This window comes from Aulostomus chinensis, chromosome 21 (genome assembly GCF_037954235.1).
Source record: "Aulostomus chinensis isolate RoL2024-O1b breed Wild chromosome 21, RoL_Achi_v1.0, whole genome shotgun sequence".
Lineage (NCBI taxonomy): Eukaryota > Metazoa > Chordata > Actinopteri > Syngnathiformes > Aulostomidae > Aulostomus > Aulostomus chinensis.
The window spans coordinates 13,494,543-13,522,404 of NC_141340.1; the positions used below are offsets into that span (position 1 = coordinate 13,494,543).

At 41.3% G+C, this 27,862-nt stretch overlaps 2 protein-coding genes and 1 long non-coding RNA gene across 6 annotated transcripts; 1 reads left to right on the forward strand and 2 right to left on the reverse strand.

Annotated features, from left to right (window-relative positions):
• Window positions 1-971: 971 nt before the first annotated feature.
• On the reverse strand, window positions 972-14,291 carry mtmr6 (myotubularin related protein 6). 2 transcript variants are annotated; one of them, XM_086190690.1, is made up of 15 exons: window positions 14,244-14,291; window positions 8,548-8,679; window positions 7,296-7,458; window positions 6,991-7,148; window positions 5,463-5,591; window positions 5,017-5,151; window positions 4,788-4,920; window positions 4,562-4,671; window positions 3,963-4,088; window positions 3,834-3,883; window positions 3,619-3,712; window positions 3,407-3,513; window positions 2,752-2,886; window positions 2,516-2,642; window positions 972-1,618 (listed from the first exon to the last, which is right to left on the reverse strand). In XM_086190690.1, the coding sequence occupies exons 1-15, from the start codon at window positions 14,274-14,276 to the stop codon at window positions 1,259-1,261; spliced, it is 1,992 nt and encodes a 663-aa protein (XP_086046816.1). In that variant the 5' UTR covers window positions 14,277-14,291; the 3' UTR covers window positions 972-1,258. The 2 variants fall into 2 exon arrangements, with proteins under 2 accessions (XP_086046816.1, XP_086046817.1); XM_086190691.1 differs by lacking the exon at window positions 14,244-14,291 and adding an exon at window positions 11,163-11,379.
• On the forward strand, window positions 12,904-27,809 carry nup58 (nucleoporin 58). Of its 3 annotated transcripts, XM_086190692.1 has the most exons (14): window positions 12,904-13,432; window positions 13,883-14,046; window positions 14,153-14,185; window positions 14,265-14,540; window positions 14,900-15,068; window positions 16,883-16,948; window positions 17,109-17,283; window positions 17,757-17,836; window positions 18,032-18,150; window positions 18,427-18,509; window positions 19,153-19,354; window positions 25,139-25,222; window positions 25,776-25,874; window positions 26,095-27,809. In XM_086190692.1, the coding sequence occupies exons 1-14, from the start codon at window positions 13,353-13,355 to the stop codon at window positions 26,262-26,264; spliced, it is 1,800 nt and encodes a 599-aa protein (XP_086046818.1). In that variant the 5' UTR covers window positions 12,904-13,352; the 3' UTR covers window positions 26,265-27,809. The 3 variants fall into 3 exon arrangements, with proteins under 3 accessions (XP_086046818.1, XP_086046819.1, XP_086046820.1); XM_086190693.1 differs by lacking the exon at window positions 25,139-25,222; XM_086190694.1 differs by lacking the exons at window positions 25,139-25,222; window positions 25,776-25,874 and having other exon boundaries at window positions 12,906-13,432; window positions 26,095-27,808.
• Window positions 18,059-26,564, reverse strand: LOC147241772 (uncharacterized). Its single transcript, XR_015110797.1, has 3 exons — window positions 26,043-26,564; window positions 21,268-21,311; window positions 18,059-19,396 (listed from the first exon to the last, which is right to left on the reverse strand). It is a non-coding gene; the product is annotated as an uncharacterized LOC147241772 (long non-coding RNA).
• Window positions 27,810-27,862: the final 53 nt, after the last annotated feature.

A 27,862-nucleotide genomic window follows, 5' to 3' on the forward strand; every position in this document is an offset into this window, starting at 1 on the left:
CACACACACACACCTCACTGTGTATTCTGACATCCTTCAGGTTTTACAAGTTGTTCATCTGTTTTCTGATCGAGGACACCGTTTTCTTGTACAAGAAATCCAATCTGCTGAAGATCAAATCCTGTCTGAGCTCGGATAGGAAGCAAAGTTACAACCACACAGTCTAGAATTTACACAGAATCGCTTCAAATGCAAGACATTTCACGCCAAATCATAGTGTGGCTCAAAAAAAAATTATGTAAATGTGGCCTTAATTCACATGTAAAGAGATTCCTCCGCGGAAAAAGAAAATCCTGTCTGAGGAAGTGGTGACAATTTTCAGTTACCCTTTTTTCTTTTTTTTGTTGCCGCAGTCATCTCATTTATTTGTCTGCAGTTTGACTCTCTGAGAGGCCCCTGTCTGATCGGTGACAGTGAACCCTTGAAGGGTCAACTGTCATAAGCCACTGACATGACACTGAAATCACCAAAAGGATTTTTGGATCAATGCGCATTAGTAAAGACAGATTATCTGATCAATGCGAGATGTAAAATAGGCTTAAATGATCAATGAGGGCGACTCCTGACAGCTGAGCCTCGTCATGGTCTGAGAGTCCTCAGCATCAGTAAATTAAAGCTGAAATGACAAGTGTCAATCTCAACTAAGATTTTGCAGTTTTATTCAGTTTGTAAGCAGTTGTGTAATTTCAAGTTGATTTTCTAAAATCCGTCAGATTATCATCTGATTGAGTTCCAAGTGTCACTGAGATTAGGCTGGATGTGAGCCTCGTATGGAGATAAAAATATTTGATAGCCTTTGCAATCAGAAATGTATGTCAGAGAATCACGTCATTAGTTAATCTGGTTAGCATGACATTTACTATGAAGTATCGGGGACTGACAGTGTAAAATTGTGCCCCCCCCCCCACACACAGCAACAATGATCAATATTCATGAAAATGAAAGAAAAGGACAAAATACAGGGGGACTATTTCCTTGCAGATGAATTTATTCTCTTCTCCTGTTCATTAGGTCTATATAGTGCTGCTCCACATTCATAAAAAAACAAGATTCTTCCTATAGATGCAGTATATGACATTAATGAAGCTCTCCATAGAGATTTAGACTATACACACACATAGAAGGTCATCCACTCGGCCCATTCAGGACCATTGCGTAATCAAGCACGTAATCACATATACAACAGCTTCGCCACCAAAAACCCAATTTTCAGTAAGACTCCAGATTGTCCCTCGGTTTCCCTCAAACCTGTTTGGTTTCAGCAGGTCATGCGTGCCACTCCAAACTCCAGACTGACGACAGCTGGCTCTTCTTTGGCGAGCTCGCTGTTATATGTCCCTTCCAGCTCGCCGTAGCTCTGCTTTCGGCTCTCGGTGCCGCTGCTGCCCTCTACTGTCCGCTCCATGTCGGTGCTCTCGGTGGCCTCCTCACCCACCTCCTCTTGCTCATTGTCCTCCTCCTCCTGGCGCTGCGTCTCTTTATGGTTGATAGGTGCCCCCAGAATGAGGGAGTCAGGACGCGGTGGTAGGGGGGTGGAGTGAGAGTGCTGATCTCTTGTTGGAGGAGGCGCAGGAGGATCAGCGGTCACGAGAGGCGTCACACCGAGTTGGTGGAGCCTCTGGATGCAGGACAGAGGACAAGAAAACACAGAAATATATAAAACATGACAGTATATTCTGTGATGCTTCTTTAAATATTTAGAGATGTTTCACTTATTCAGGTATGTGACAGCAGGTTTATGTTTTACATACGTCCACTAAAAATATTTTAGGACAGAACAGGAAGTAATACAGTAACCAAGCGTTAAATAAAACACATAATTTAACCTTAGCGAAGGCCTGCCCTCCTTAGTTACTGTTATGAAATGACTCAGCGATTAAATTTTCTTAAAAAAAAGAAAAAGAAAAAGCTAAAACTAAGGTTCAGTGTTTGCACCACATGTTTCTGTGCCCAGTTCTCCTTAAAAGTAATTATTTACCTTGAAGCAAACAAAGCTGTCGATCTTTGAGGGGTCCAACTAGATTTGAGGCTGTCCACATAGCTTTATCCACAGCGTACAATTTTCACAGTTTGATTTTGCTTTTGATTGGGGGGTGGGGGATCATGCATCTCTTTCCAATCTCTCGAGGTAACGAGTGTCACTGTTACGCAGTTCCCCAGGCCAATGTTAAGACGGAACTCCAAAAAAGCAGCTTGAAAATGAAGAAAATCTGAAACCTCTGCATCAGAGTCAACAAAGCGCCAGCATGAAAGTGTCCAACCTCTGTATGCTGCACATTGACTGCCCAGTCTGTCTTTTGAGGGCGTGCCTTTGCAAAGGGTGAACTGTCTTGTTCTCTCTTGACAATGGTGAGACAATCGCTTATCAATTTAAAATAATCAATAAACCTTGGGATGATCAGATGTGAATTGCAACCATAACAGCTCTGTGGAAGGAAACGCCTTCACGGTCCAGTTCTATGCAAACAGGAGCGAGAACGACTGTGTGTGTGTGTGTGTGAGAGAGAGAACTCACATTCTCCAGTGCTTGCAGTATGTTCTCCGTCTTACGACCGTTCTCCCTTATGGTCAAAACAGTTTTGAGGATGGACTGGCGGGGGTGCATGGAGCGGTCAAACTGGTGGAACATGTTTCTCCAGAACCTTACAGATGAACACAGCACACGTTCAAATATGGTGACAGAGACATTTAAAAACAGAAAACTGTAAAACTGCTGGCAGGAGGCAGGAAAGGTGAGGAGGCTGAACCAACTTGAAATGGTAGGGCAGGGTGGAGGGCTCCAGCACGGGATGAGCTTCAGAGTACCCCGGGCTGTAGAACGGATTCAAGTAATTCTGCTTCTCACTCATTAGATACGCCCACAGTGAGTGAGTCCGCTCTCTCAGCCTGAACAGAAACATGTACACTTTGAACAGTAAAAATGAACAACTTCAATAGAAAAAAAACCCCCACAATTTTCACTCAAGTATCATAAATGTCTGTTGGAACAAAATCCATCCCGGTCACAGCCTATCGATCGTGCTGTACTACTTTGTTCTGCACAAGTTCACGCTACCAGTGAAGATAAAGGGAAGAAAAAGTGTCAATTAAAAAAATTTGAAAAATTATGTTTGTGGTATATAAAAACAAGACTGACTATAAGAAATGTTCATTCAAGATAAAGGGAAAACATTTCACACATTTGGAGCTGAGCATCAACATAGGGACTTTTTAACAGCAATGAATATTACCCTAATACAAAAACAAGAACAATTAGTCTCATCATTAATAATAACTGTTGACCCCGGACAAGTGTATGGGTGTGTTTTTGTGCATTTCAGCAACATTGTGTAGCTGTTTTAAATGACGTAGTCTATAATGAATATCTGTCGTTTACAGACGATAGGGATAAGACTTGTGGACGCACTGCAGTTCTTCTCTCTGCCTCTGGTTGTTGCCCAGGAAGTTGCCGTACTGACAGGAATGGACGTGTTCGTGGATCTGCAGCAGGAACCACTCACTGAACTCAAACGCCTGAAAAAAGAATGATTGGTACATTGTAAGTAAGATATAAAGTAGTACCTGTGTATGTATGCATGTATGCATGTATGTATGTATATATTTATCAATCATACACACCTGTGGGAACTGTTCGGTCAGCTGCCAGACACACTCCAGGAACTGAGTGAAGATGGGCGACACTTCCTTTGGATCTCCATCCAACTGGTCACACCTGGACGCCAACAAAGAATACACACGTTGTACACGATCATTTAGTATAAATTGTAAATGTGAAGAATATAAAGTGGTAACAGAATCTCAATCTTTACTGCTACAGATGTAACTTGTCTAACCTGTCTGCAAACTTGTGGCCAAATGAGATCCAGTCTTTCTCTATCAGTACCTAAAAGCAGAATTACAGTGAGAAAAAAGTGGGCGAGAGAGATAGACATGGAGCGAGTGAACGAGCATGCGACTGGTACCATGAAGCCCTTGATGGTGCGGTAGTAAGGGTCCATGAGCAGAGCCCCCAGTGAGCAGACCTGGGCTGTTCTGTCCCATCCATCTGAACAATGAACCAACACACTGGCTCCTTCCACAGTCACAGCCTGGGGGGGGGTCACAGCACAGGGGCGGTAGGGGTTGGTGGGTAAAGGCGCGAGACTTACATGAAGAGCACACTCATTTAGTGGTATGTCTGACAAACAACATTAGGGGTTGGTCCTGAGTGCCATGGATATGACAGCAGGAGGGAGCAAGATTTTTGTCCAGGAGGCTATGCTGATGTAGAAACCGAACATCCTGCCTTTGGACAAACTAATGACAGAATAATGAAATACTGGTTCTTGGTAAAAACTGACTCTTACTCATATTGTCTCTTTTTAAAGCACTCATCCAAACTGTGATTCTGCTGTCACGTCAGCTAAGGCTACGAGTTTGTCAATGGAGTGATCAAGAATCAACTCAAGGCCTTCAGTCCAGCCCAAATGTAGACAGCGACCTCTGCTGGAATCAAGTGTTGGAATCAATGCGTGTTATAATTTCCAACTTAAGCCAAAACGAGTAAGGGAAGGGGGCTTACCTTGGCAAGAAAGATTGCTGCATCCACAATGGCCTTGATATGCCGCAACCAGCCGCTGCTCTCCAGTCCTACCAGGTAGTCACTCATGGAGAGAGACCTGGTTCCTACCACTAGGAGACATGCAAAGAGTTCTCAGATTAGCACTTCCCTGGACTTCTTCTTTGTCTTCATTAGTATTGAGGAGCTCATCAAAAAAGTTCAATATCTATTTAAACATGTGTTTAACCTTCCAGCAGTTTCTGCAGGCTGGTCCTCATCACATGGATGTTTTCAATGCCGACAAACTGGAAGCGGATGTTGGAGTAGTTATCCTCGTTCTCGTAGCCTTTCCCTGCTGCTCTGTTTGCCAGCGCATTCAACTGCAAGATGGAGAGATGATAGGATGATATCACTCATGAGGTGTTGAAGGGTGCGCGCGTGTGTGTGTGTGTTTGTGTGTGGGTTTATGACTGTACCTTTGGCCTGGTATCCATGACGTAGACGAAGCGGCTGTTATGGTTGGCCTTGCTGATGGCCTGTAGCATGCTCTCATCTTCTAAGCATCGTGCGCTGAACCCAGATAGCGGTTGGCTGCACCGACACACCGCTGCCTGTCAGGACGAAAGCATGGCACTGATCGCAACACAGACTGATAATCGAAGACGGTAAACTCTGATGTTTAATTGACCATTTTGAGCCATTCTGTTGAGACTGAAATAAATAAATAAATAACCAGACTCAGTGATAGAATGCCAGCAGGGCAACATTCATTCAAGACCACAGAGAAAAATCCAACTGTGTAGTTTGTAAGGCAATGAACTTGGATGAAATTTGTTTGTCTTTTTTTTATGAGAAACATAATCAAATTAAATCTAATCCAATCAAAAAGCGACTCAAGTGGGTTGTCCTGGGAATGAAGTACCTTCTTCTCCTGGTAGAAGTACGTCAGCACGGGAAAGCGTCCTTTGCTCCGGAACTTCGAACTTCCCACAATAATAGGCTTACTGGCCGTGATGGGAACATACAGGTCCCGAGGATATGTTTCACACACCTGTGATTGACAAGAGTACGCGGAACACATTCACACAGACAAAATAGAGAACACAGCCAGATGTTTCCAGGTTGCGAGCAACAATTCTATCATGACCTCGTCTGAACAGGAAAAACCTCAAGTGAACCAAAGATCAGGACTGATGATTGCACCATTCAAAACAATTCTACATGTGAGCGTGTGACAGGAATAAGACAAAACCCAACTTTCTTCTGCACTTTCCTCCAAGCTGTCTTTCCTCCTCAGTAGGAATCAATTTTCTCAGAAAACTTGCAGAGGCTTCAAGATTATTTATAGTTTCCATGCTGTGTATTTTTTTAATCAAATTTCATATGACTAAAATTAGCATTACTGTTTCTTAAGCTGGACGAATAAAGACAAATAGCAAAGTTAACATTTTAGAATTACAAATACAAATATACAGTTGTGCCATAAAGTGTAATGTTTTTACTCTTCTACAAATTCTACAGGTGTATTTTTAATATAAATGCAAAAAAAAAAAACAACTAAAAATGTTTTTCTCCTCTTTGACATTATGGATTTGATTAATTGGAAATTTGTATCAGTGTTAAGCAACAAAATGAAAGTAGAAATGAAGCGGTTTGATTCCTCTCTGAAGCTGTGGTATACTTTAGATGAAACTCATTTATCCTGCACAGGATCATGTTTAGAACTTGTGCTCACGGTGACGCTCCAACGCCCTCTTCTGGATCAACTGTTGAGGCTGAAATCATGTAGTACTTTACCACAAAAAGTACCAAGTGTCTTCTACTACAGACCGTACGTGCATCAACTCCATAAAACGTGCAGCTTTTATGCTGGCAGCCCTTAATAATTTTACTACTAAGTAAATCTGTTTAGAGTCGGTGGAGCTCATAGTGAACAAAGATGGTACCAAGGTCCAGGTTGAAGTGGTTCAGGTTTCATACAGTATTTGTGCTAGTTAATCGATCCTTGGACACACAGAGCCACTGACATAATCTTGCTGTTTGGAAAGAGTGTATTCAGGGTCTATGTGTTTAAAAAAAAAACAACTTTCTGGAACTGTATTGGAATTTAAACATCACAACTTCAAGGCCTGAAAAAGTTTCTGAAAACTAAATGAAGATCTTTTCAGTTTGCCATTCATTTCAGTTCAATGCACACTGGTAAATTTGGAAATGAATTCCTTTTTGTTATGCGTGTAAACAGAGGGAATGTCTGGTCATGAATGAGTTCCTCAGAGGAGTGGAAATGGAAATGCTTTGCTTCTATGATTTCTAAGTATTGTTACTCTTTTTTTTTTTATTAACTCAAAAAAACAAAAACAAAACACAAGCATCAGCTAAGAAAAAATATCCGATGTAACCAAAACGTTCACGGGGACTCATTCATTTACAAGCCCCAATTAATCACCTACCTTGTAGTCTCTGTTGACATCGGTGAGCTGCCACTGGTCGCAGGGGACGCCCATCCTCTCAAACTCAGCCCCGAGGTCAATGAGCTGCCAGCCTTCCTCTCGCTGCTGGTCATTCTGTTTGGGGTTGTAGGAGAAGGCATAGAGCTCCTCATACGATACTGCACACAGGAAGAAGAAGGTCTTCATTAAACAATGCCGTGTGTGAGTCTGTCACACGCGTCCATAATAAGCCAGGGTAAGAAAAGGACGAGGGAAAGAAAGCAGCATTAGTCATGGGATGAAGGGATCTTGACACAGATACCCACCTGGCCTCAGCAGACGCAGCAGTGAGCTGTAAACGTCGTGGCAGTCTCTTTCTCTCTGGACCACAAAATGGACCACCCTGAAGTTACGACACTGAATGACCAGTGGACAGCCGGTGGTGGTGAGGGAAAGCTTCTCCACAGAAGCGATATGGTGGTGTAAAATCTGCAGAGAAGAAAGAAGGGGAGGAATTCAACCAAATTTCCAATATCATGGTGTTGATGTCTGTGTCATGCATGTTTAATATGTCCTGAGTGGAGGTTATTTGCACGTCCGTCCAGTAAATAACCTCCTGCATGCATACATCTGATCTTTAGAAAGCACTTGTGCAAATTTATGAAAAAAAACCTTGAAAACGGGTGTTAATATGAACAGATGTGTATGCACGGATGTCCAGACCATCTGGAGTGACGCTGCATCATACATGACTACAGAGGGCAAAGGGGACAAAAGCAGCACATCACCATAATCAACGCGCATCTTTTCAATTCCTCAGGGACACAAACCCCAGGAAATAATTAAGATGCACATTTATCAGCATTGGTAATGACCTGTTTTACACACACACACACGATGTAACTTTCCGAGATCAAACATGGATCCATCAGTGTAGGTGCATATGGCAACACGGGTGCCAGCACCATGACCTACACACACAAAAGAACATAAACACACAAAGAGAGAAACCTGGCAGTGACAATAAAGCATGCAGAGGAACAAGTTTCACGAAAAGAGGAAAGCAAGATATTTGCTTTCTCAACAGATAACAGAGGACGGATGGCGGAAAAAGAGGTTACGGCCCAGGTTTTCTTGCACAGAGTGTTTTTGGACAAACTATTCTCCTTCACAATGAAGACTTACCACTCCAACCACTACTTCCTAATAAAGTGCCATTTTCCGTAAGTGTTTCCTGGCCAAAATGCAGGCAGTGCAGTTTTGAAAAAAGCATCTGAGTATGCCATCATGGGCCTCTTATATCCAGCTTGTTCAGATGTCTTGAGGCTGAGACTCTGGAATAGATCTGACCATGAGTCCAGTTACAACAGTTTCCTGTTCTATTATGAGGGCAGCACATCTGGCTGAGAGTTTTTTTGCATAATCCTGCTTGACAGGAATACAACAAATGCCACTAAAAAAAACATGACCTCCTCTGTGGAAGTACAGTAGCAATAATTACATACTCTATATGTAGCGCACTGTATAATATCCCGGTTATACTGTTGGAGTACACAGGTCACCGCTGTAACTGCTCACCCAGATTTCTTGTCCGGCAGATGTGGAGTTGTTAGAGCTGCTCTCCACAAAGATCAGATGTGTTGCTGTGAGATACAGTGTGCCGTTGGTGGATTTGTTGCTGAAGCGATCCAGCAGCCGCACCTGCTCCACCTGCAGACAGACAGACAGACAGACAGACAGACACACACACACACACACACACACACACACACACACACACACACACACACACACACACACACACACACACAGTAGTTGGGTGGTGGTTTAGCAGTGCACCTCACTTCCGGAGTGTTTAGGAAAAAGTCAGCCGTGTAAGGAAGCAACATTTTTCGCAACCGAAGTGAAACCTTTCAAAAGGCGGCGCACCACCTAATAACCAGCTTCCAATTCCATTACTGTGAAAGTCTATTTTTTTTCTGGATAGGGGGAAGTCAAGGTGGTAGTGACCATACAGTTCATGATACTGCTCAATTAAAGCTGTGATTTAAAATATTACAAATAGCAAGTGCCATTATTTTTGCTTCTGTCTGCACTGTCTCCATAGACACTGTATAAAGTACAGAGACTGAGTAGAAGATTTACTCAGATCACATGTTTTCAAAGAGAAGGTTGTGGTCCATTTGCTATTGTCAACATGTACACCCCCCCGCCCCCCTTTAGTGAAACACTGTATTCCTTGACATCCACAAACTATATAAATTCCAAATAATGTTCCTCTTCTTTGTTGTACTTACACACTACAACAAAACGGCTAAAAACTCATGATTCATCACTGTAACTGCTTTGCTGACTCAGACATCCTCTGCCTGTCTCTCTCTTTTCCGTTTTCCTGTTCTTGTCAGATATGATGAAAAGATTGTGCCAATCTCTGTCTCGCAGCGACCAATGACAAGCTGAGGTAGCAAATACAGGATGTTGCTGGTGTGTGGGACAGTGAGCGAGGGGTTGAGAGAGAAGAAAGGTAGTGACATAGATTTTCCAAGTCAGGAATTTCATCCAAGATATGCTTCAAACTGCAGACGGTCATAAAATTGTATACATTTTTTGTTTAATGGTGCAGATATCACCATCTAGCAGAGAAATGTTACATCAAAACAAAAGAATCTTGTCTTTTTTAAAAAAAAAAAAAATAGGGATGATCAACCATTTCTCGAAATGGAAACCTGTAAAAGCAAAGCTTTTAAAACCCTGAAGACAGTAGAGCCACACCCAGACTCCTCCACCCACCTGAACATGTTCTTACAAATCCACTTGTAATTGTATTAAGAGGTTTATGCTGAATACGTTGCAGAGGTTAATGTCAAGGGACAGTCAGTTAAATGATATATAGTTCTGACAAGTTGCTGCTGCTAGCTGCAGCATGTTAGGCTGGAAATAAGCAAGACAGTTCATAGCTTATTGAGCAGTGAAACAAAAAGCCTCGAGATTGACGCAAAGTCATACACGTGTACGCTATGGCAGCTATATTAATGTGTTCCGTAACAGTGTGAAACTATGCAAATATTGTTCTTATAAATCAGAGCAGAAATTTTGAATGCCTCAATTTGTCCCTGATGTTTTATGTATGTAATGTACAATGTGATGAACAGGGCTAAGCAAAGGTTTTAGGCAGGTGTAAAGAAATGCTGTCAAGTACTGTAAAAGTAAAGAGCTGTAAGAGAGCTTTCAAAAATATAAAATGTAACTGTTTATATTTAGGGCGGTACGGTGGTGCAGTAGTCAGCGCCTCACAGCAAGAAGGTTCCTGGTTCAAGTCCCGGCTCCAGCACAGGATCTTTCTGTGTGAGTCTCCATGTTCTCCCTGTTCCTGTGTGGGTTCTCTCTGGTACTCCAGCTTCTTCCCACAGTCCAAAGACATCAAGAGGGGACGAGGCTGATTGATTCTCTAAATTGACCGTAGGTGTGACCGTGAGTGTGAATGGTTGTCTGTCTCTGTGAAATGTGACCGATAGACACAATAAAACAAAAACAACACAACTCTTCCAATGTCATAAATTGCAGCAGTATGATAAAAAACAGGACGAAGTTTATATTTATACCATTCTGCCCCAATCCTAATCTTACATAAAAAAAAAATTGTTTAATTAATATAACCACAAAGTCTACCGAAACAAAAGTTCTAATTCAACTGTTCACCATGAGTGTGCCTGCCAACAATCAGTGCTAAATGGTTACTTTAACTATGCAGTAATCACATCAAATCCTTGGCTGCATAATATTTAACGGGATAAACTGCACTTTAAAATATGGTTTAACAACCTGTGTCATATAATTAATAACATGTAATTAGGTGGTGTCTGGGTAAAACATACAGTGATCATATGTTGGATATGAAAAGAGATTCGCAGTCCTAAATGTGAATCTGGGCGTAAAAACAGGACCATATAGCAAAGCGGAAGACCAACAGCTAACTGCTGTTCGGAGGAAAAACAAACAGCTCATTGATGCTCGTCACGTCTTCAGGCTGCTAGGAACACCTGAAAGCCATCATGCTATCACATTTATCCACACACAACTAGTCTATAAATAAACAATCACGCTCTCGCTCTAAAATCCCCAAAACACAAGGCCGAGGCTGCTGTCTGCATCCAATCCATTGCAATTAGCATGAAATGTTAGCTTGCTGTTACCTTAGGCGTTCGGATATGCTCCATTTCTCCGAGTCAGCTGTCTCCAACAGCAAAGCTTCACACGACGCCCTCTGAATAAAACGCTATCATTGATAAAAAAAAAAACTTAGTGCTACACAGGCCACCCTTACGGCGTCCGTGGCAAACGATATGTGTTTATTGTCAATTATTATATTCCTCCATCCGCGTAAAGAGTCCGACAATCATCACGCCTGAATTTTGTGTTGTTGGGGTTTCAAAATAAAAGTCCCACTAAATCTGCGTTTACATTTTGGCCAATTGTACCAATTCGTTTTACGGCATGAATGTATAATGTTCATGCCATTCACGCTGAATTATCAAAAGCATTAGAATTATTTAATAACGATGTTAACTCAATTCACAGGCTTATACACATATCAACTACAAATACAGAATGTATGCCTCCCTGATGTCTGTCACAGTAACCTTTAGTTTTACTTCCAAAATGTTTGTACCCTGTTGGATGTTTGTATTATATTTGAATGCATTCACCAAAGATGTTCCAGCGATATTCTGTTCATGTGAGGAAACAGATGCCCCTCAAATGTCTTAATTTCATCTGTGAGCCCCAGAATGTTTGTTGCAGTTTTGAAGACAGCAGAAGGTGTTCAAGAGATATTGTTTTAATGAGAACCTGGTTTATTTAGATGGACTCATGGTCAACCCAAAATCACAGCACCACACATTCATCAGTAGATAGATAGATAGATAGACAGACAGATAGATAGATAGATAGATAGATAGACAGACAGATAGATAGATAGACAGACAGATAGATAGATAGATAGATAGATAGACAGACAGATAGATAGATAGACAGACAGACAGACAGACAGATAGATAGATAGATAGATAGATAGATAGATAGATAGATAGATAGATAGATAGACAGACAGATAGATAAATAGATAGATAGACAGACAGACAGACAGATAGATAGACAGACAGACAGACAGACAGACAGACAGACAGACAGATAGATAGATAGATAGATAGATAGATAGATAGATAGATAGATAGATAGATAGATGATAGATAGTTCCCTGGTTCCCTGGTTTGCAAGACAAATTAAGAGTAAAACATCAATGATGCTTGTGAGATTTGAGCAAATAAAACAGATGTAAACATCAAGCAATTGTTATGTACTATAACTAGATAATGGTAGGCTGATAACTTATTACTTACAAAACTTAAAATATTTGAGGATAAAAAAGCATGGGAGATTGTATTTCCACAATTTACATAGCAATGCAATTTTTTTTGCCCCAGTGTACTGATATAGTACAAAACTGCCTCATATGTTAGGTACTATTTGCTAACAGGGTCTTAATATAAGTCTTTTATTTTGAAATCAATTCTGAAAGCTTTTGGAAAAGCCCTTCAGTACTTACGTCGTAACATTACGCATGTGTATGGCATCATGCGCTCAGAAGAGAGCATTGTATGACGGGAAATGTAGTTGATCATAAGAAGCGATATTCTTCTACAGCGAGGCTGATGATTGCAGTTTTTCACATTATAGGTTACGAGAGCTGTCATAAATTGAAATAAATAAATAACAATAAAAGGAATTACAAGAGCCTTGGATGTGATTGCATACCTCAGGGTTGCATAAAATGTTTATGCTCTACAAAATACTCTTCTCTGAAAAGTTTTTCAAACCAGTTTGACTCAGTGTCTTATCACTTTTTCCAAACAGGAAGAAACGGTTGAGCCATAATCCTTCTGAATATCGACAACAAAACTTTGTCACCTACATTTTTTAATACACGTCAGCTAATCTCCACATGATGGCAGTAATGCAACACACTGGTTGCACACTGACGGTAAAACTCAAAGAAGAAGAACAGGCGGGTAATAGGAAACATATCACCATGCGATCATTCATCTTGCGATATTTTGCAGGTTTCTACATTTAAAAAACGACACAACTGGGTGCGAAACACATTAGAGGAACCGTACTACATTCAGTTAGATAAAATGACATGTTTTATCTAATTATGTTTTGAGCACTGACGGCAAACAGCGAGAACACTGCGGTGCGGATTTGGCCCTCACGCGGGCATCTTTTCAAAGCTGGCTAACGTTAACTAGCCTGATAGCGGGGATGCTGGGTTGCTCTATGCGTATAATTAGTCCGTTAGTGTAATTTGTGCCTCATCAGATACAATGTCTGGCTTTAACTTCGGATCCGGGACCCTTGGTTCCAGCAACCCTGGTGGGGGTTTTTCATTCGGTGCCGTAACGAGGTAAGTTAATCAAACCGACATCCAACCGGCGTAGCTAACGTTAGCATAGCTTCCCTGAAGTTAGCTCGCAATATTAACAGAACTTTCTCGACTTTTACAACTACTCGATGTAACCGTAATGACTCAAAGTTACATGTTCATGTATGATGAAAGGTACGATCTGTCGTTCGCTGGGGTTTTCTCTATAGACGTTAGTAAAAATCAGTTAACCATGACATTCTTGTCACAAATAATTGAAGTCCCGGCCACCAAATTTTTTACATTTTTTTTTACATTTTTGTACAATTCTTTAAAAATTGGCTCTGTTAATATTCCTGTCACCTATTCAATGAACCCTTTTTTAAAACTAATGATAGGACAACTACTTCGCTTAAATTGTGATGACACTGACCGAACTTATCCTGACTGTGCCCCCCCCCCGCCTGATGTTATGGCAATGTTTGCGTCCAGTGCACCTGCTGCCGGTACTGGTGGCTTCTCCTTTGGAACTGCTTTGGGTACCACCGCTGCAGTCCCTGCCTCCACTACAAGTACCACTGCTGCCCTGACCCTTGGAGGAAGTCTGTTTGGGCAGAAACCTACAGGAGGGTTTTCTTTCAACACACCTGCCTCAAGTAATAATGTCACACTGATTAAAATTTTTGAAAATGGGAAAATGTTCTGAAATTTTCAAGTCATTTGCAGCCAAAAACCTTGTCTTTCAATTACAATGTTGTGCAGGTGCTGCTGCACCCACTACTGGCCTTACATTAGGTAAGTTTGTATTACTGGTAGTATTTCTGAAGTAAATGGAATGGAAAATGGTTCTAACCTTAAATGTACCTTCTCCAAGGTGCCCCAGCATCTACAGCTGCCTCCACTGGGTTCAGTCTGGCTTTCAACAAGCCCACTGGCTCAGCAACACCCTTCTCCCTCACCACAACTACCACGTCTTCATCAGCTCCTGCTGGGGCAGGGTTATCATTTGGCTCTGTCCTGACCTCCACTGCTCCTCAGCAGCCTGCAGCAACAGGCTTCACCCTTGGCCTCGGAGGTGCAACAGCCACAACAGCAGCCGCAACAGTCCCATCACTGGGTGGGGGTCTCTTCTCCAGCACTGTGTCAACAGGTGAGATGCTATTTGACTGAATCTATTTACACTTTTGTGCTTAGGTGTGTTTGGCACAAGGCTGTGCTGAGACTCAGTGCTTAGCACTTTTAGATTTGTCAGCATTAGTAACATCATTGACTCCGGGACAGCTGTCATTAATTCAGGCTCTGTTATAACTCCCTGTAACAGCTGACTGGGAGTTGTCCAGTATCTCTTCACTCAGAGCCTCTGTCCAGCAATGGCTGAAATTAACCATACTTGACATCTTTGATAATCTTTAGTTTAGTCGCAGACTAAATATCTTTTAGCAGTGATTCTCAAAACTAAGAAGGTGATTTCCAATATGTCCTGATCTTTGTGTTCATGCTGTGTTGCAGGCTTAGGTCAGACCACTCTTGGAGGAGGAGGAGGGTTGACGTTGGGTTCTCTGTTAGCTACACCCACAGCTGTGTCAGCGGCCCCGGCTCCAAGCCTCGGTTTGGGTGGAGTCGACTTCAGCGCCTCCTCTGAGAACAAAAGCGACGCATCATTGGGAGCAAATGCACAGTAGGTCATATTTACCAACATGGTTCTTGATGAAATGAAAATACTTAAATTAATGTAATGAAGCCAAACACAATTAAACAATATGTTGTCAGTGGAAAAAAAAAATTAATTGTGAATTCACTAATCCATTAAAAAAAAGAGCTGAGATGTATTTTTCCTATTATCATGGTTTGTGTCCTACTGCAGTTAAAGAGCATGGTGTAGGTTAGAGACCTCATTCCATCAACATGTAGGGAAAGCAAATATGTCTAACAAATATTAGATGTTCATAATAAATAAATATATATATATATATATATATACACACACACAACAGTGACTTCAAGGTCGTTTTTTTTGTTTGTTTTTTGCGTGTGCTTATGTTTCGGAATCTCTGAGCAAAAGCTGTGACGTAAAGGGAGAGACTTGCTTCGGAGAAGGACATTTAACACGAATGCTAGTTTAGAAGAGGTTTTAAATAATTATGCACATGCACAATATGGCCACAACCACATAGTTTTCTTGCTAGTTTGTCTGAGAGAACAGGAACAGCCTACAGCTGGAAGTTATTCATACAAATTTGGACACCCGATCGTTTCCTCTGGCTCACTTCGGCTCAGGTGGGGTGGGGTGGAGTCAGTACGGGTGCGTTTCCACTAGCACTGGGTACCACGCTAGTGTGGATGGACGAACTAAAAGTAAGGGACGACAGACAGGCAAGGCTTCAAGCGGCGAAACAGAACACCCAAGAAAAGTATAAGACTTTACTAAGCGATGGACCAGTATTCCGCCGTGGCCAAGATGATGGGAAGTAGACGACATAAGCGGGTACGTTACCCAGTCAGCACCCTGCTATGTTTTTATGTCACATTTTAGTCCCTGCTCGGCTCACTTGGAACCCCAGCGGAGCAGGGACCAAAATGGTGATGGTTAGTACCGTGTTGGAGCCAAACCAACCCGACCTGAGCCAAAGTCAGCCAGTGGAAATTCGCCCCTAGCTAGCTAGCTAGCTATGTTGTGGATGGAGCTCACATTTCTCATAATATATAATCACCACCATTAAAAACAACCTCATTTCAGCAGATCATCCTGAAATTCACCTCTAGCTTACATCTGACATTTCACATGTTAAACATGACGGACATTTGAGTCAGTGCAGACATCCGCATGATTGCACTCAACAGCAATGATAGCTAGCATGGTACAGGCCGCTTCCAGCTTCTGATGACTGGCGAAGTGACAGCTACTGACTGTGACTGACTTCATTGACGAATATGAAATGAATCCTGGCTAACTTACCAATTTATCGACCGACTGGCTGCAGAAAGCCACCCACCTGCTGGCTTAACAACCTAATATGTGCAAGGCACTGCATGGAGCAGTAGCAGTGCATTCCTCCTGTGACATGTCATGTTAGTTGCAAAGATTCTCTAAAAAGAAAAAGGTATTGCATATAGGTTTTTAACAATATCAACTCCTGCCCTGCACTATGCTCTGTTCCAAATTGGTGTGCGCCACAGTTACACTCATTACATTATGTGGTCAAAAGCTTATCTTGATCTAGGACGGCCTTTTTGCATTGCTCCATGTTTTTGTGAACTTTTCAAAAAATGTATGTCTGACAAAACCTGTCCCACTGCTCACACAAGTGTCAATAAAAAAAGCCACTCAAGACTTGTAACGCAATTCTTCGTAAAACAAAGTTTTTCTGGTACACAACCTGCGTGCTAGAACGTTAAAATTTCAGTTACACATATTGATTGAATTATATATGACAGCATAAAGAAGTGTATTGTTAGAAATGATGACCATTTCTTTCTTTGTCCTTCCTCCAGGGACAGTAAAGCTTTGAAAGATGAGAACCTGCCCCCTGTCATTTGCCAAGATGTTGAAAATTTCCAGTAAGTGGTGTTGTGCTTGTAAACATCACATTGTAACACAGCCATTGTTTCACTGGCCTCTAGGTCATGCACCTAAGCATGATACTTGGCAGAGTTAGGTCCTCTTGGTTTGAAATGTGAAAGCCTTACCATTGTTTTTTCAATGTCCTTCCTCTCACAGAAAATTTGTAAAAGAGCAAAAACAGGTTCAGGAGGACATCAGCAGGATGTCATCAAAAGCCATTTCTAAAGTCCAAGATGACATCAAGACCCTGAAACAGCTTCTGTCCGTCAGTGCCAGCGGTCTGCAGCGCCAGGCTCTGGCCATTGACAAGCTAAAGCTGGAGACAGCACAGGTAGGAGCACATCTGTCCTCACTCAAGTGTAAGAGGTCCTAAATAATCTCACACTCCTAACAGTTGGCTAAAGCATAGACTGACATGCACATCCCTTGTGCCAATGTGGACCACAGCAGCTGTGACTGGACCGCCTCATAACATCACATTTCCTCCCACTTATTTCCACATGCTCTATTTGCTTCTCTGGTTTGAGCTCGTCTTTTATTACATTTATTTCTGTAAATATAACTGTTATTCAACATTTATTTGGGCAAACTGCATAAGTCACGCGGCGAGACTACAATGCAGTCCGCAATGACTCAATGTACAACTTTCAAACAAGCAGAAGGAGTGTCAAATTGCCGCTGTCTTGTTTTAAACTTTATCTTGTTTACCAAACTATCTCCTAAACATGGAACAAAACCCTGAAAATTTAGTAATAAACAAATCTGTCCCAGAAATGTGACTTAACTTCATCTTTTCTTCTTTAGGAGCTAAAAAATGCTGACATAGCACTGCGCACACAAAAGACCCCTCCTGGACTCCAACATGAGAACACAGCTCCATCAGAGTAAGTGAACAAATATTTTCGTCCAAAATTAGAACCAACTCAAATGAAATGTTTTGTTGAAAAATTTTTTTTTTTTTTTAGATCTGTTTCATCATCTTATGACTAAATGAGAAAATGCCTTCCTCATTAGTCTCTGGATTTTCATCACGTGTTTAAATGGACCAATTAACACCCCCCCCCCCCCCCCCCATTCAGTTACTTCCGTAGCCTCGTCGAGCAGTTTGAGGTGCAGTTGCAGCAGTACCGGCAGCAGATAGAAGAGCTGGAGAACCACCTGACAACACAGAGCAGTGGCTCCCATATCACCCCTCAGGGTAAGAGGACTCCTTCCTAGAGTTGTGATTAAAGTGTTGAAACAGCTTCATTCATATTCTGCACATTAAATCACACTGGTGTTCATGTTTGTTTGTTTTGTTTTTGTTTTTTTTAGCTCTAAAGAGTGTGTGAATCGATGATACTTATTTCAGATCAAACAGGAATTTAAAAAAGGGTTAAAGTAGCAAAATACTGTTATTTTGATCCTTATTGTATTTCTGTTTACCCATTTCACTTGTCAAAAAAAGAATACATTGTAATTTTTGTGTTCCTAGACCTGACCATGGCCATGCAGAAGCTGTACCAGACATTTGTCGCTCAGGCTGCCCAGCTCCAGTCTGTCCATGAGAATGTCAAGGTCAGTTCTCTTCGTACTTTTTAATGAGAATAATAATGGCTAGCAATTGGGTTTGACTGCATATGACATAATTGACAAAAAAATATTGCCTGGGTCCATTTCACACAACCAAAAACCTATCCAGACAGATGAGCTACAGAGCTGTCGGTAACACAGTACATAAACTAAAAAGACCAAAGATTTGATGCCAAAGCTCTCAGAAGGCCCTGTTCTGTGGATATCAGTCAGTGCATATTGGCTACAACCATTCTTGGCCTGGTTGTTAAGGCCATTGTGTTGTTAGTTTTATAGTACTGGCTGTTGTTGAACCGAGATAACTTCTCACTTATGACCCAGAGGTGTGATTTAAGAAAAGATTTCATTGGTCAAATGTGAATGTGCAAGGGGAAATTTACTTACTTCAAGGTCCCTCTGGAAAATCTTTCCCCTGCATGAATGATCCAGGTTTGCAAGCATTCACAATATCGTACAAAATTGATGTTACAATCTCCCGTCTGGATTTTTTGAACAAAAACTGGGACAAACTGTATAAGCTGTTTTGCACCAAGCACTAACTGTTAAGATTCCAAGAAAATTGTCATTTGAATGCATTAACAGTAGGTCCAACCTCTCTCTTTCCATGTATTCCCATCTTGTGTCCTAGATCTTGAAGCACCAGTACCTTTCCTATCGCCGAGCCTTCCTGGAAGACTCCACGGACGTCTTTGAGTCCAAGCGGGCATCTAACAGGAAGTGGCAGAGCGCCCCGCGAGTAACAACTGGTCCGGCCCCGTTCTCCAGTGTGCCAAACGCTGCAGCGGTTGCCATGGCAGCCACACTGACCCAGCAACAGCAGCCAACTCCAGGTCTGACTGCCTACAAGTTTTAGAAAGTTCTCCTCCTATCACCTAGTCGGAGAAATAAAAAGAAACAAAGCAGGGAGAAGAGGGGCAGATAAGTGTTATCATATGAGCAGAGCAGAATAACGATGCGTATAGCTGGAAACAATGGAACAGAAGGGCCTTAGCTGGTTGCACTCTCTTGTGTCCATATATTTTCTAATGAAAGAGAATCTGTTCCTACACTTTTGACAGGAAACTTTTGTGCTGCCTTACATCTCGTCTCTGACTCTATGTTCAAGGGTGAGATTCACGTATCTAAGAGCCTTACGATACCAGGGTGAGGACACTTCCTGAACGGCTTCGGTGGGAACTGATTGCCAGACCCTGGCAGTGTTGATGCCAAGCCTATAAACTTCAGAATGTCATACAGACCACATTCAATGATACCAAGGATATACCAACATCCTTCATGTAACTTCTCTCGTGTTCCCCGTGCTCTCTCTCTAACGGGATGCAGGGACAGGGAACTGATAGATGACAGGGGAATGACAAAATAAAGCTATCTCAATTTAAGTCTATTCTACCCATTGGATGCTTGAAACAAGCCTACCCAACGAAGGCGGTTATCCGATTGTGTGAGAATCATTAGGCATTTGCTGTGTGATTTAGATATTTAGAGAAACGTTCCGCTGAACGAGTAGTCAGGATTCGGTCTGTGGTGACATTTTGTCTGGGTTATCAGTTGGTGTATGACAGATTTACTTTAATGTAGCTCCGACTGTTTTGTTTTGTTTTTTTGTTTTTTGTTTTTCAGTCCACCAACGAAGAGGTGTTTCCCAGGCTCTAAAACATTGTTAGACCATATTCAATAAAGATCGTGTTACCATTGGTTCTTTAAAGCATTTGCATCTTCTACTGTTCAGGGTCTTGTAGGTCAGAGTCGAAGAAAAGACCCACATTTAGGAAACGATATTCTTAATGATCACATGGCTCACGTCAACTTGTACCATACAAGCCAGGTCTATTTATTTTCAAAGAATGTGTTATTCATTAGATAACGCCATATTTTAGCCATTTCATCTTCTGCCTGTAAGGAACCACAACACTATTACAACAAGTATGACTCTACACAGGATTAATGTCCAACATAACATAAGCCAACAGGTAAAGATAATTTCTTCTACTTCCCCCTTACATGAAGGGGGGTGTTAGATACTGTATGTGTTGGCATGTTTGTAGTTGTTTTATTTATAGCTATATCCCAAACAGACCGATATCAACGCTTTACAACTCAGCCGTTTCAGCAGGTTACACTGTTTCATCACCTCAACACTTAATAGCACAGGACTGCTTTAACAACTAAAATATTATTGTTGCTAACACCTTTGTGTTGAAGACATATTCAGCCTGTTGTTGACCATTTACTGGCATATCAGGGCACCTACGTTACACAAAAATCTAAACTACTGTGTATATTAGCATGTTTCCACTTTTTCTTTTCTTGTGAAGTGAGATTAGTAAATAATGAATTTGCAATAATTACAATATGAAATGTCATGGAAGTTTGATAGTAATATTTAAACTGGGTTACAAAGGCATCAGGGTTAGTTCATTAAAACATGAGCTCTAACCTGGGTTCACTTTTAAATTTCAATCAAGTGTGCTGCTTCTGCTTCGACTGTTCTTGCCACCAAATAGTTGCCCAGGCAGATTTGGGTTTACCTTTTCTTCTTTATCAGTGGGCAAATATTCAGAACATACATTTTAGATTGCTATTCAGTTCGTGCAGGAGCTGTTTTGAAGAAGCATCCAGCCCTTAATTCTGTGTGCCAAGCAGGGGTGGTACTTTCTAAACAGCCGATCAGTCAGCCACAATTTGTCATGTCAAAAACACAGATGAAAACGACATTGCACACTGTTGAAACACTGCAACTCACCTTCTTCTGGTCTGATAAGTCGACGAGCCTCGGAGTTGCATTACCTATGGCCAAATAGTCGTTATTTTCAAGTGCTCATGTGTTTGTTTCATAGTCTTTTCGTATTTATTTACCTATTTATTTCTTGCTTGTGAAAGACTTGGAAGGATATAGTGGGACGGCCAGTATTGCAGCACACACAACACTAACCATGCAGCTGGGTGCCACTGTAGATTCTCATTTGACTTGTGAACACGTTGGTGCGCTGTAGGCTTGTTGTTTGTGTTGGCTAAAAGCATATCCAGATTTGTGCCACAACAGGCATATATGAAAAAAAAAAAGTGCCAAACAACTCAGGTATGAAACGAGAAACGATTTAACTACCTAAAGTATAATTAATAAATCGTCTGCTGCACTTAGTTGGTGTTGTAATGGAAGTGAGGCTTGTAGGATAGCCACGACATTCGTCTCATGCTGGCATAACGAGCTAGCGTTCTTGATGTGTCTTGTGTACAATCACTGAGCTGATGTGGGACGTTGTGTGGAGGCTTCACGAAGAAATACACTAGATTTCCTGTAATGAAAACATCATACAAACCATCTGTAAAATAAAATTCAAGAGGGATTAAAACAACCACTGTTACTTGATTAAAGCAATGTCACCTAAGGGCTACTGTGAGCGTAACAGTTTTCGATCGCAGGAACTTGAAAGTTGTCATCTCAGATATGTCGTGCACTACTAGTGGTACTTGTGTGTTGATAATGAAGAAATCCGTATGAACCCTCAGAAGAAGAGTTTTGTTGCTCACAATGATTCTACATTGCGTGAGATAAGTTTGTGCCCCAAAAAAAAAAAAAAAACAGGCTGGCGAGATTGTGAATTTACATTTTGCAAGAGTTTTAGTTCCCATAAAGCTGTTGTTTGATATAAATGTTGAAAGCTTCACTGTTTTTGATGACTTTTTGGCACTTGGAAGCGTGAGGACAAAAACGGTTAGTGTTTTCCTGTCACACGACAGCACTCAACGTGTACTCAGCAAGCCAATCTGCATCTTCTGCGTACTACAACATCAACTGCTGCTTTGTACATTTCAGTCAATTTAAAAAAAACAACAAAAAAAACCTGACCCTAATTTTCTTGCGTTGAGGAGAATCAGGTTTGGACTGAGCTGGATGTGTGTTAGCTGGATTCTCACATTGTTTAGCTTACATCTTGACATATCGTCTTCCACACTCATCAGTTGTACCTGGCACGGTGGCGATTGTTTAAGGGATGTGCAAACCTTTTAGGAAATGTGTTTATTTTCCTTCCTCTCAAGAGCTCAAAAAGAAGATGGATACCCTTCTCTCCTCTGTGTATGCCTTAAGTAGGAGACACCCACAAAGACCGACTGGCTGCTAGTTAGCTTAGTGCAACGAATGGTAGAGGGTGGGAAGCGGAGGCGTACAGTACCTCAGTTTAACCAGGAGTAATTGCCCACTTGAATTCGAATGTCAACAGTTGTTAATGGCAGTCGCTCTTCTAGTGGTCAGACATTTTGTTTTGTTGGCAGAAGTTACAAAGGGGCTCTTCACGTGCTCTGTGAAATCTCTGCCTCTAGCACTTTTGGTCATGAAAGTAGTTTTAGTGTCCTGAAGTGTCCGATTTCAAAATACTACATCTTGTAATTATAAACGTGCAAATGAATGTAATGCTCAACCCTAGTTATATTATTAATGCAGACAAAGATTTATTTATCTATAATTTTGGCGGGTGAAAAATGTATTTTAGGACTTTTGATGGATGCATGCCAACTGGCACACCTACTACCATTCATTTTGCTAGGCTAACTAGCTGGTCTCAGCTCCCTCATGCCCACACAGAGGAGATGAATTTATCCATCTTCTTTGGCTCTGGGGAGGATGACTAATGAGTCTACTTCCCAAAAAGTTGACATGTTCCTTTAAGTCCGGCTGAGCTGTTTGGACCTTAACAGTGGACATTGGACCATCTTCTTCCAAGAGATATCGTCTAGAGATGTCAGTTAAATGACATGGAAATACTGAGCAATGATAGTGTTTTGAATGCCATTACAACTGCAGGAGCGATCTCTCTCTCTCTCTCTCTCTCTCGCTCTCTCTCGCTCTCTCTCTCTCTCTCCCTCTCTCTCTCTCTCTCTCGTTTTTAGGTAAAGGAATCAAAATGTGATTTATTTTAATCTTTACTTTGTTTGGCAGAGTACAAATACCACCGTTGGCATACTAAGTGCAAAATCGAAACTTGAATTATTCTGAAACTTGATTCTGGATTGAGTAGATTTTTTTTCTCCTGTTTGATGTTGAGCCTCACAGTCGTTCACTACATTGGCTGGTAGCTCTTTTAGGAATATTTATTTGGAGCGTCAGGTCTTTTGTAGTCGTTGGCTGTTACAGACTGTTACGGAATGTTCTTATTCTGTCTTTTCTCAAATACAAATCTACCATCCACTTGCAGTATTTCATTTTTTTTGTAGTGTTTTCTTTTTCCAATAAGTGGCTTCCGAGAGGTACGAGTCAGTTCAATACAACTATTACAGGTTGTGTTTTGAGGGCTTTTTGCACTTTCTTTTAAAGTTTGCAAAAATTAACCAGAGATGAACACCTAAAAGTGTTTATGAACAAACATCTCTCCAAAATCAAACTTGATCTCACTCAAATCGTGTTTTTAATTATATGTACATTTATCCAGCTTTTGTAAGAAAACTGACCCCAAACCAAAAGTCTGGCACGTCTAAGAATACACCGGCCAAAAATGTTTGGACAAACACGACGGTTTTTAAAAGGTTATTCAAATCCTCAGTGGGATGACCCGAAACTTGACCTTCTTGACTTCTACAGGCCAATTGTCACGTGTCACGGAGTATTTGTTATTTTGACCAGTTTACACTGAGAGGCAGCCATACATGCCGAATCCACCGTTCATTTCTAACTCGAGTGCTTTTACTTGTAGATGAGTGTATTTAAACTTATATAACCAATGCCTGTTAATACAGTATATATAATATATAATATGGTGTGCCTTTTAAGCTATATTCAATAATTGTGTGATGCTTTTTTTTTGCGGATGCTAGTTCATTCACTCTCAGAAATCTTGAAAATTTTGGAAACTTGTCAAATGCAGTAGCAGTTAGCAATTCTGTTCTAAACTGTTTGTTTGTGTTTCATGTAAGTGGAATTGCATATTAAATTGACAATAAATCAGTTTTTAAACAAAGAAACGTTTGTCCTTGTTTCTTTTTCAACTGACGTCTTAAAAAAAAATGCAGTCGAATTGGGACCCTTACTAAATTTCACATGATTTTAAGAGATGCATACAGACAAAAAAACAAAAAAAAAGACAAGTTTCTGAGTGAAAGAACTAGCAGAATTTTTATTTTCTACATACGGTCAGTACAGTTAATGGCACTGCTCATTAGCGAAGATTTAAAAAAAAAATGTATTTTCACTTGAATGTGTTAGCAATTTTACTGTATTTTGAAACCACTTAGTGGGTTGTATGTATTCACATTGTACACCCGCTTGTTGATTTATTAGGGACACCTACACATACAGTAACTAATGCAGTATAACAGCCATGCATGAAATCCTCCTGCAGGGAAGATTACAATCCCTTGTTATTGGTTCTGTTAGACAACAGTTTTATTTTGGAGGTGTTTTCTAATATTTTGTCAAACTCATTTACATGAATTGAGTTTTTTGTTTTTTTTTAATGAATATATATTATGGTGATTTTCTTTAAGAGAAGTATAACTTTGTAACTATAAGATGCACATGATGCATTAACCAGCTCTTTTTGTGAAAGGTAATATGAGAACAACAATGACCTCACATGATTTAAGAGGAGTAAAGTATATGCTCTCTCTGTGTGCCTTAGGGACCCAGGCACCCTTGGGGGCGGGGTTTGGAAACCCTTTTGCCTCAGCAGTGGGCACTAGCTTGGGCTCGACTACTCTGGGAGGTATTACCTCTGCTTCTTTTAATATTCCCTTATTCAGTGTGTTCATTCTCCCCTCTCTCCTAGTTTTTTAGTGAGGTAGCAGGTAGTATGTGTCTGTGTGTGAGAACATGATGCTTAGCCTTATTTTCCTTTTCTTCCACTCTGCAAGATGTGAAGTGCGTTCACACCACAAGAAACGATTCAAACACTTGCAAAACCTTACTGTGATGAGGATGGTGGTTGGTAATCTCCCTAAAGTGGTGCTAAAGCTTTGCATTTAAGCTAATAAAATGGCCAATTAAATAAGTAGCGTTTTGTGTGTGTGTGTGTGTGTGTGTGTGTGTGTGTGTGTGTGTGTGTGTGGGGGTGGGTGGGTGGTCTGAACTCTCACTGAGTTGGTGTGCTTGGTCACATCTGTGTTGTTTATTTCTCTTTTTGACCTTTGCTTTGCTGTTCAAGTGTGCTGTCAGTCCTGTTTAGCTCTGCAGTGTTAAGTCAGACGTTAAGCCGTGCTCAGAGTTTAGGTTGTGTGTTCAGCTTCAACTGACTCCCCTGTCACTTTCTTCCCCCGCAGGTTTTGGTGGAGGGCCAGGATTTGGTGGGGTGGGGACTGGGGGGTCTTCTTTTGCCTTCGCCTCTACCAGTAAGCCCACAGGAGGCAGTCTGAGTGCAGGTATATGTGTACTGCAACCTCTTTCTTCACGCATGGCTCTCTTCTAAAAGCGTTTATAGCAAGTTCCCCCTCCCTCCACCATTGGTCAGCTTTGTCAAGGTCATCCCTCTTCTTTTTTATTGAGTGTGAAGGTCACCACCACCCAGAGAAGGATCTTGTATTTTATACCTGGACATGACCGGTGTCTTCTCTTATTCTGTCTCCCTCTCTGCTTCTGTAGGTTTTGGGAGCAGCAGCAGCACAGGCTTTAACTTCAGTAACCCCGGCATCAACCCCTCGGCCGGCCTGACCTTCGGTGTGTCCAACCCGCCTGCTGCAGGATTCGGCGCCGGAGGACCCCTGCTCCAGCTCAAGAAGCCCCCTGCTGGTAATAAAAGGGGAAAAAGATAGAAGAAAGGAATGATGTGACTGACCACCCCAGGTGTTTCCAGCAGGCGTTCTCCCAAAAGCATATAAGCGCTATAATAATCCATCTGTGAACATTTGAAGGACTTAGATTGGCTTTGATTTCCTCTCTTTTTGTTTTTTTCTATCATTTATTGGTCTGTATTGTTCCATTGAACCAACCAGTAAACCAATCGTTCCTTACTATTAACTATTTGATCCAGAGCAAAAAGATGATAGGAAAACCCAGATAAAGGCAAAAGTGTTGCACAAAATTATCTTCAAGGAACTACTTTTCCCATAAGGCATTGAAAACAGTATTTCTGACCTGCTTATATATAAATAAGTACATGTCATGACCAAATGACCATTTTTGATGTTGCCATCACACTGATGATGTCATCATAATAAATCATTCAGTGTTTCTCCAAAAAAAATAAACGGACATCATATTTCTGCGGCCAGGTTCCTCTCAAACAAAAATTTGCAGTAACATTTCCATGGTAACAGCACACTTTACCAATCAGATTTTTTTTTAATATCCGGAACCAGTTCTATTGGGAAGCCAACAGCCTGAATGTTGAAATAATTACATCATTTGTGTCTCATTAATTTGCTTTGAAACTAGCAGTACAGGGTGTTTCTCAGCACCTCATGCAAAACAATGAGTCCTGATTTGAGTACAGCTTGACGAGGAAGTTCCCCCAGGTATGTCAGTGGAATCTGTTGCGCATAGAGGGAAAGATGGACCAAACCACTCTCAGAAGCATGTAAGGAAACACTGTCTTTGCAGCATTTTCCCCATATATCGTTTCAAACTTCTGCCTCTGAAGAGTGTAGCACTTGGATGCTTTTGGGAACGTCAGCCAAAGATGGAGCTGGGTCGTTCCCCGGTCACTTCATGAGGACTTGCTTTAGTCTGATTATTATACAAGATGTATGATTTTTGCGCTTTGAAGCTGACGATGCAGTTGGTTCCATGCTGTCAATCCCAGAACTGCACTTGAATTCCTCTCAAATGACAGTGCTGCGGCTCAAGTCTCGTCCAGAAGCAGTGTAAAATAAGGTAAAGGGAAAGAGGCTTAAGGGGTACTGGTTGGATACTTAAGAGTCCAGGGTGGGTTTTCTTGGGGAAGCACAGTTTTATTTTTATAAAAGAGAGAGGTGACAATTGGGAGGGGGCCACATAACCTGTGTTATTTTTTGTTGTTGTTGTTGCTGTAATCCATCCGTCTCATTATTACTTTGTAGACACGTTCTGTTTGACCGTGTACCAATTTAAGATGTCAGGAAAGGAAACGCTGTGTATTTACATGTCGGACTAGTTTTGAAGTGAGGTGAATTCTTTCAGGGATTTCACTGATGCTCAACCAGATATACATGTGCTCAAACAAGTTTGCACTCGCCACGGTGCGTGACCTGCAATGATTGTGTGATTGTGCATGTGTGCATATTGATCATGTATGAATTTGTCTTTCTGGTCTATCATATTTGCAGACTTATTTTGAGTGTTGGTTGTGTCTGGGTGGGGGGGGGGGGGTATTTTTTTCTTTCTTTCTTTCTTTCTTTTTTAAATGTCCATGTCAGTTCAGTTACCAAATACT

Coding starts and splice junctions, on each gene's coding strand:
- mtmr6 (XM_086190690.1), bottom strand. CDS start 14,276: ATGCTGGGGCACCTTGGAGAAGGTACATTTAAG. Junction 4,089..4,561: donor CAGCAATCTTTCTTGCCAAG/GTAAGCCCCCTT, acceptor ACCCCCCCCCAG/GCTGTGACTGTGGAAGGAGC. Junction 2,643..2,751: donor ACCCTGCCCTACCATTTCAA/GTTGGTTCAGCC, acceptor TTCATCTGTAAG/GTTCTGGAGAAACATGTTCC.
- nup58 (XM_086190692.1), top strand. CDS start 13,353: ATGTCTGGCTTTAACTTCGGATCCGGGACCCTTGGTTCCAGCAACCCT. Junction 16,949..17,108: donor CAAGATGTTGAAAATTTCCA/GTAAGTGGTGTT, acceptor TTCCTCTCACAG/AAAATTTGTAAAAGAGCAAA. Junction 25,223..25,775: donor GGGCTCGACTACTCTGGGAG/GTATTACCTCTG, acceptor CTTCCCCCGCAG/GTTTTGGTGGAGGGCCAGGA.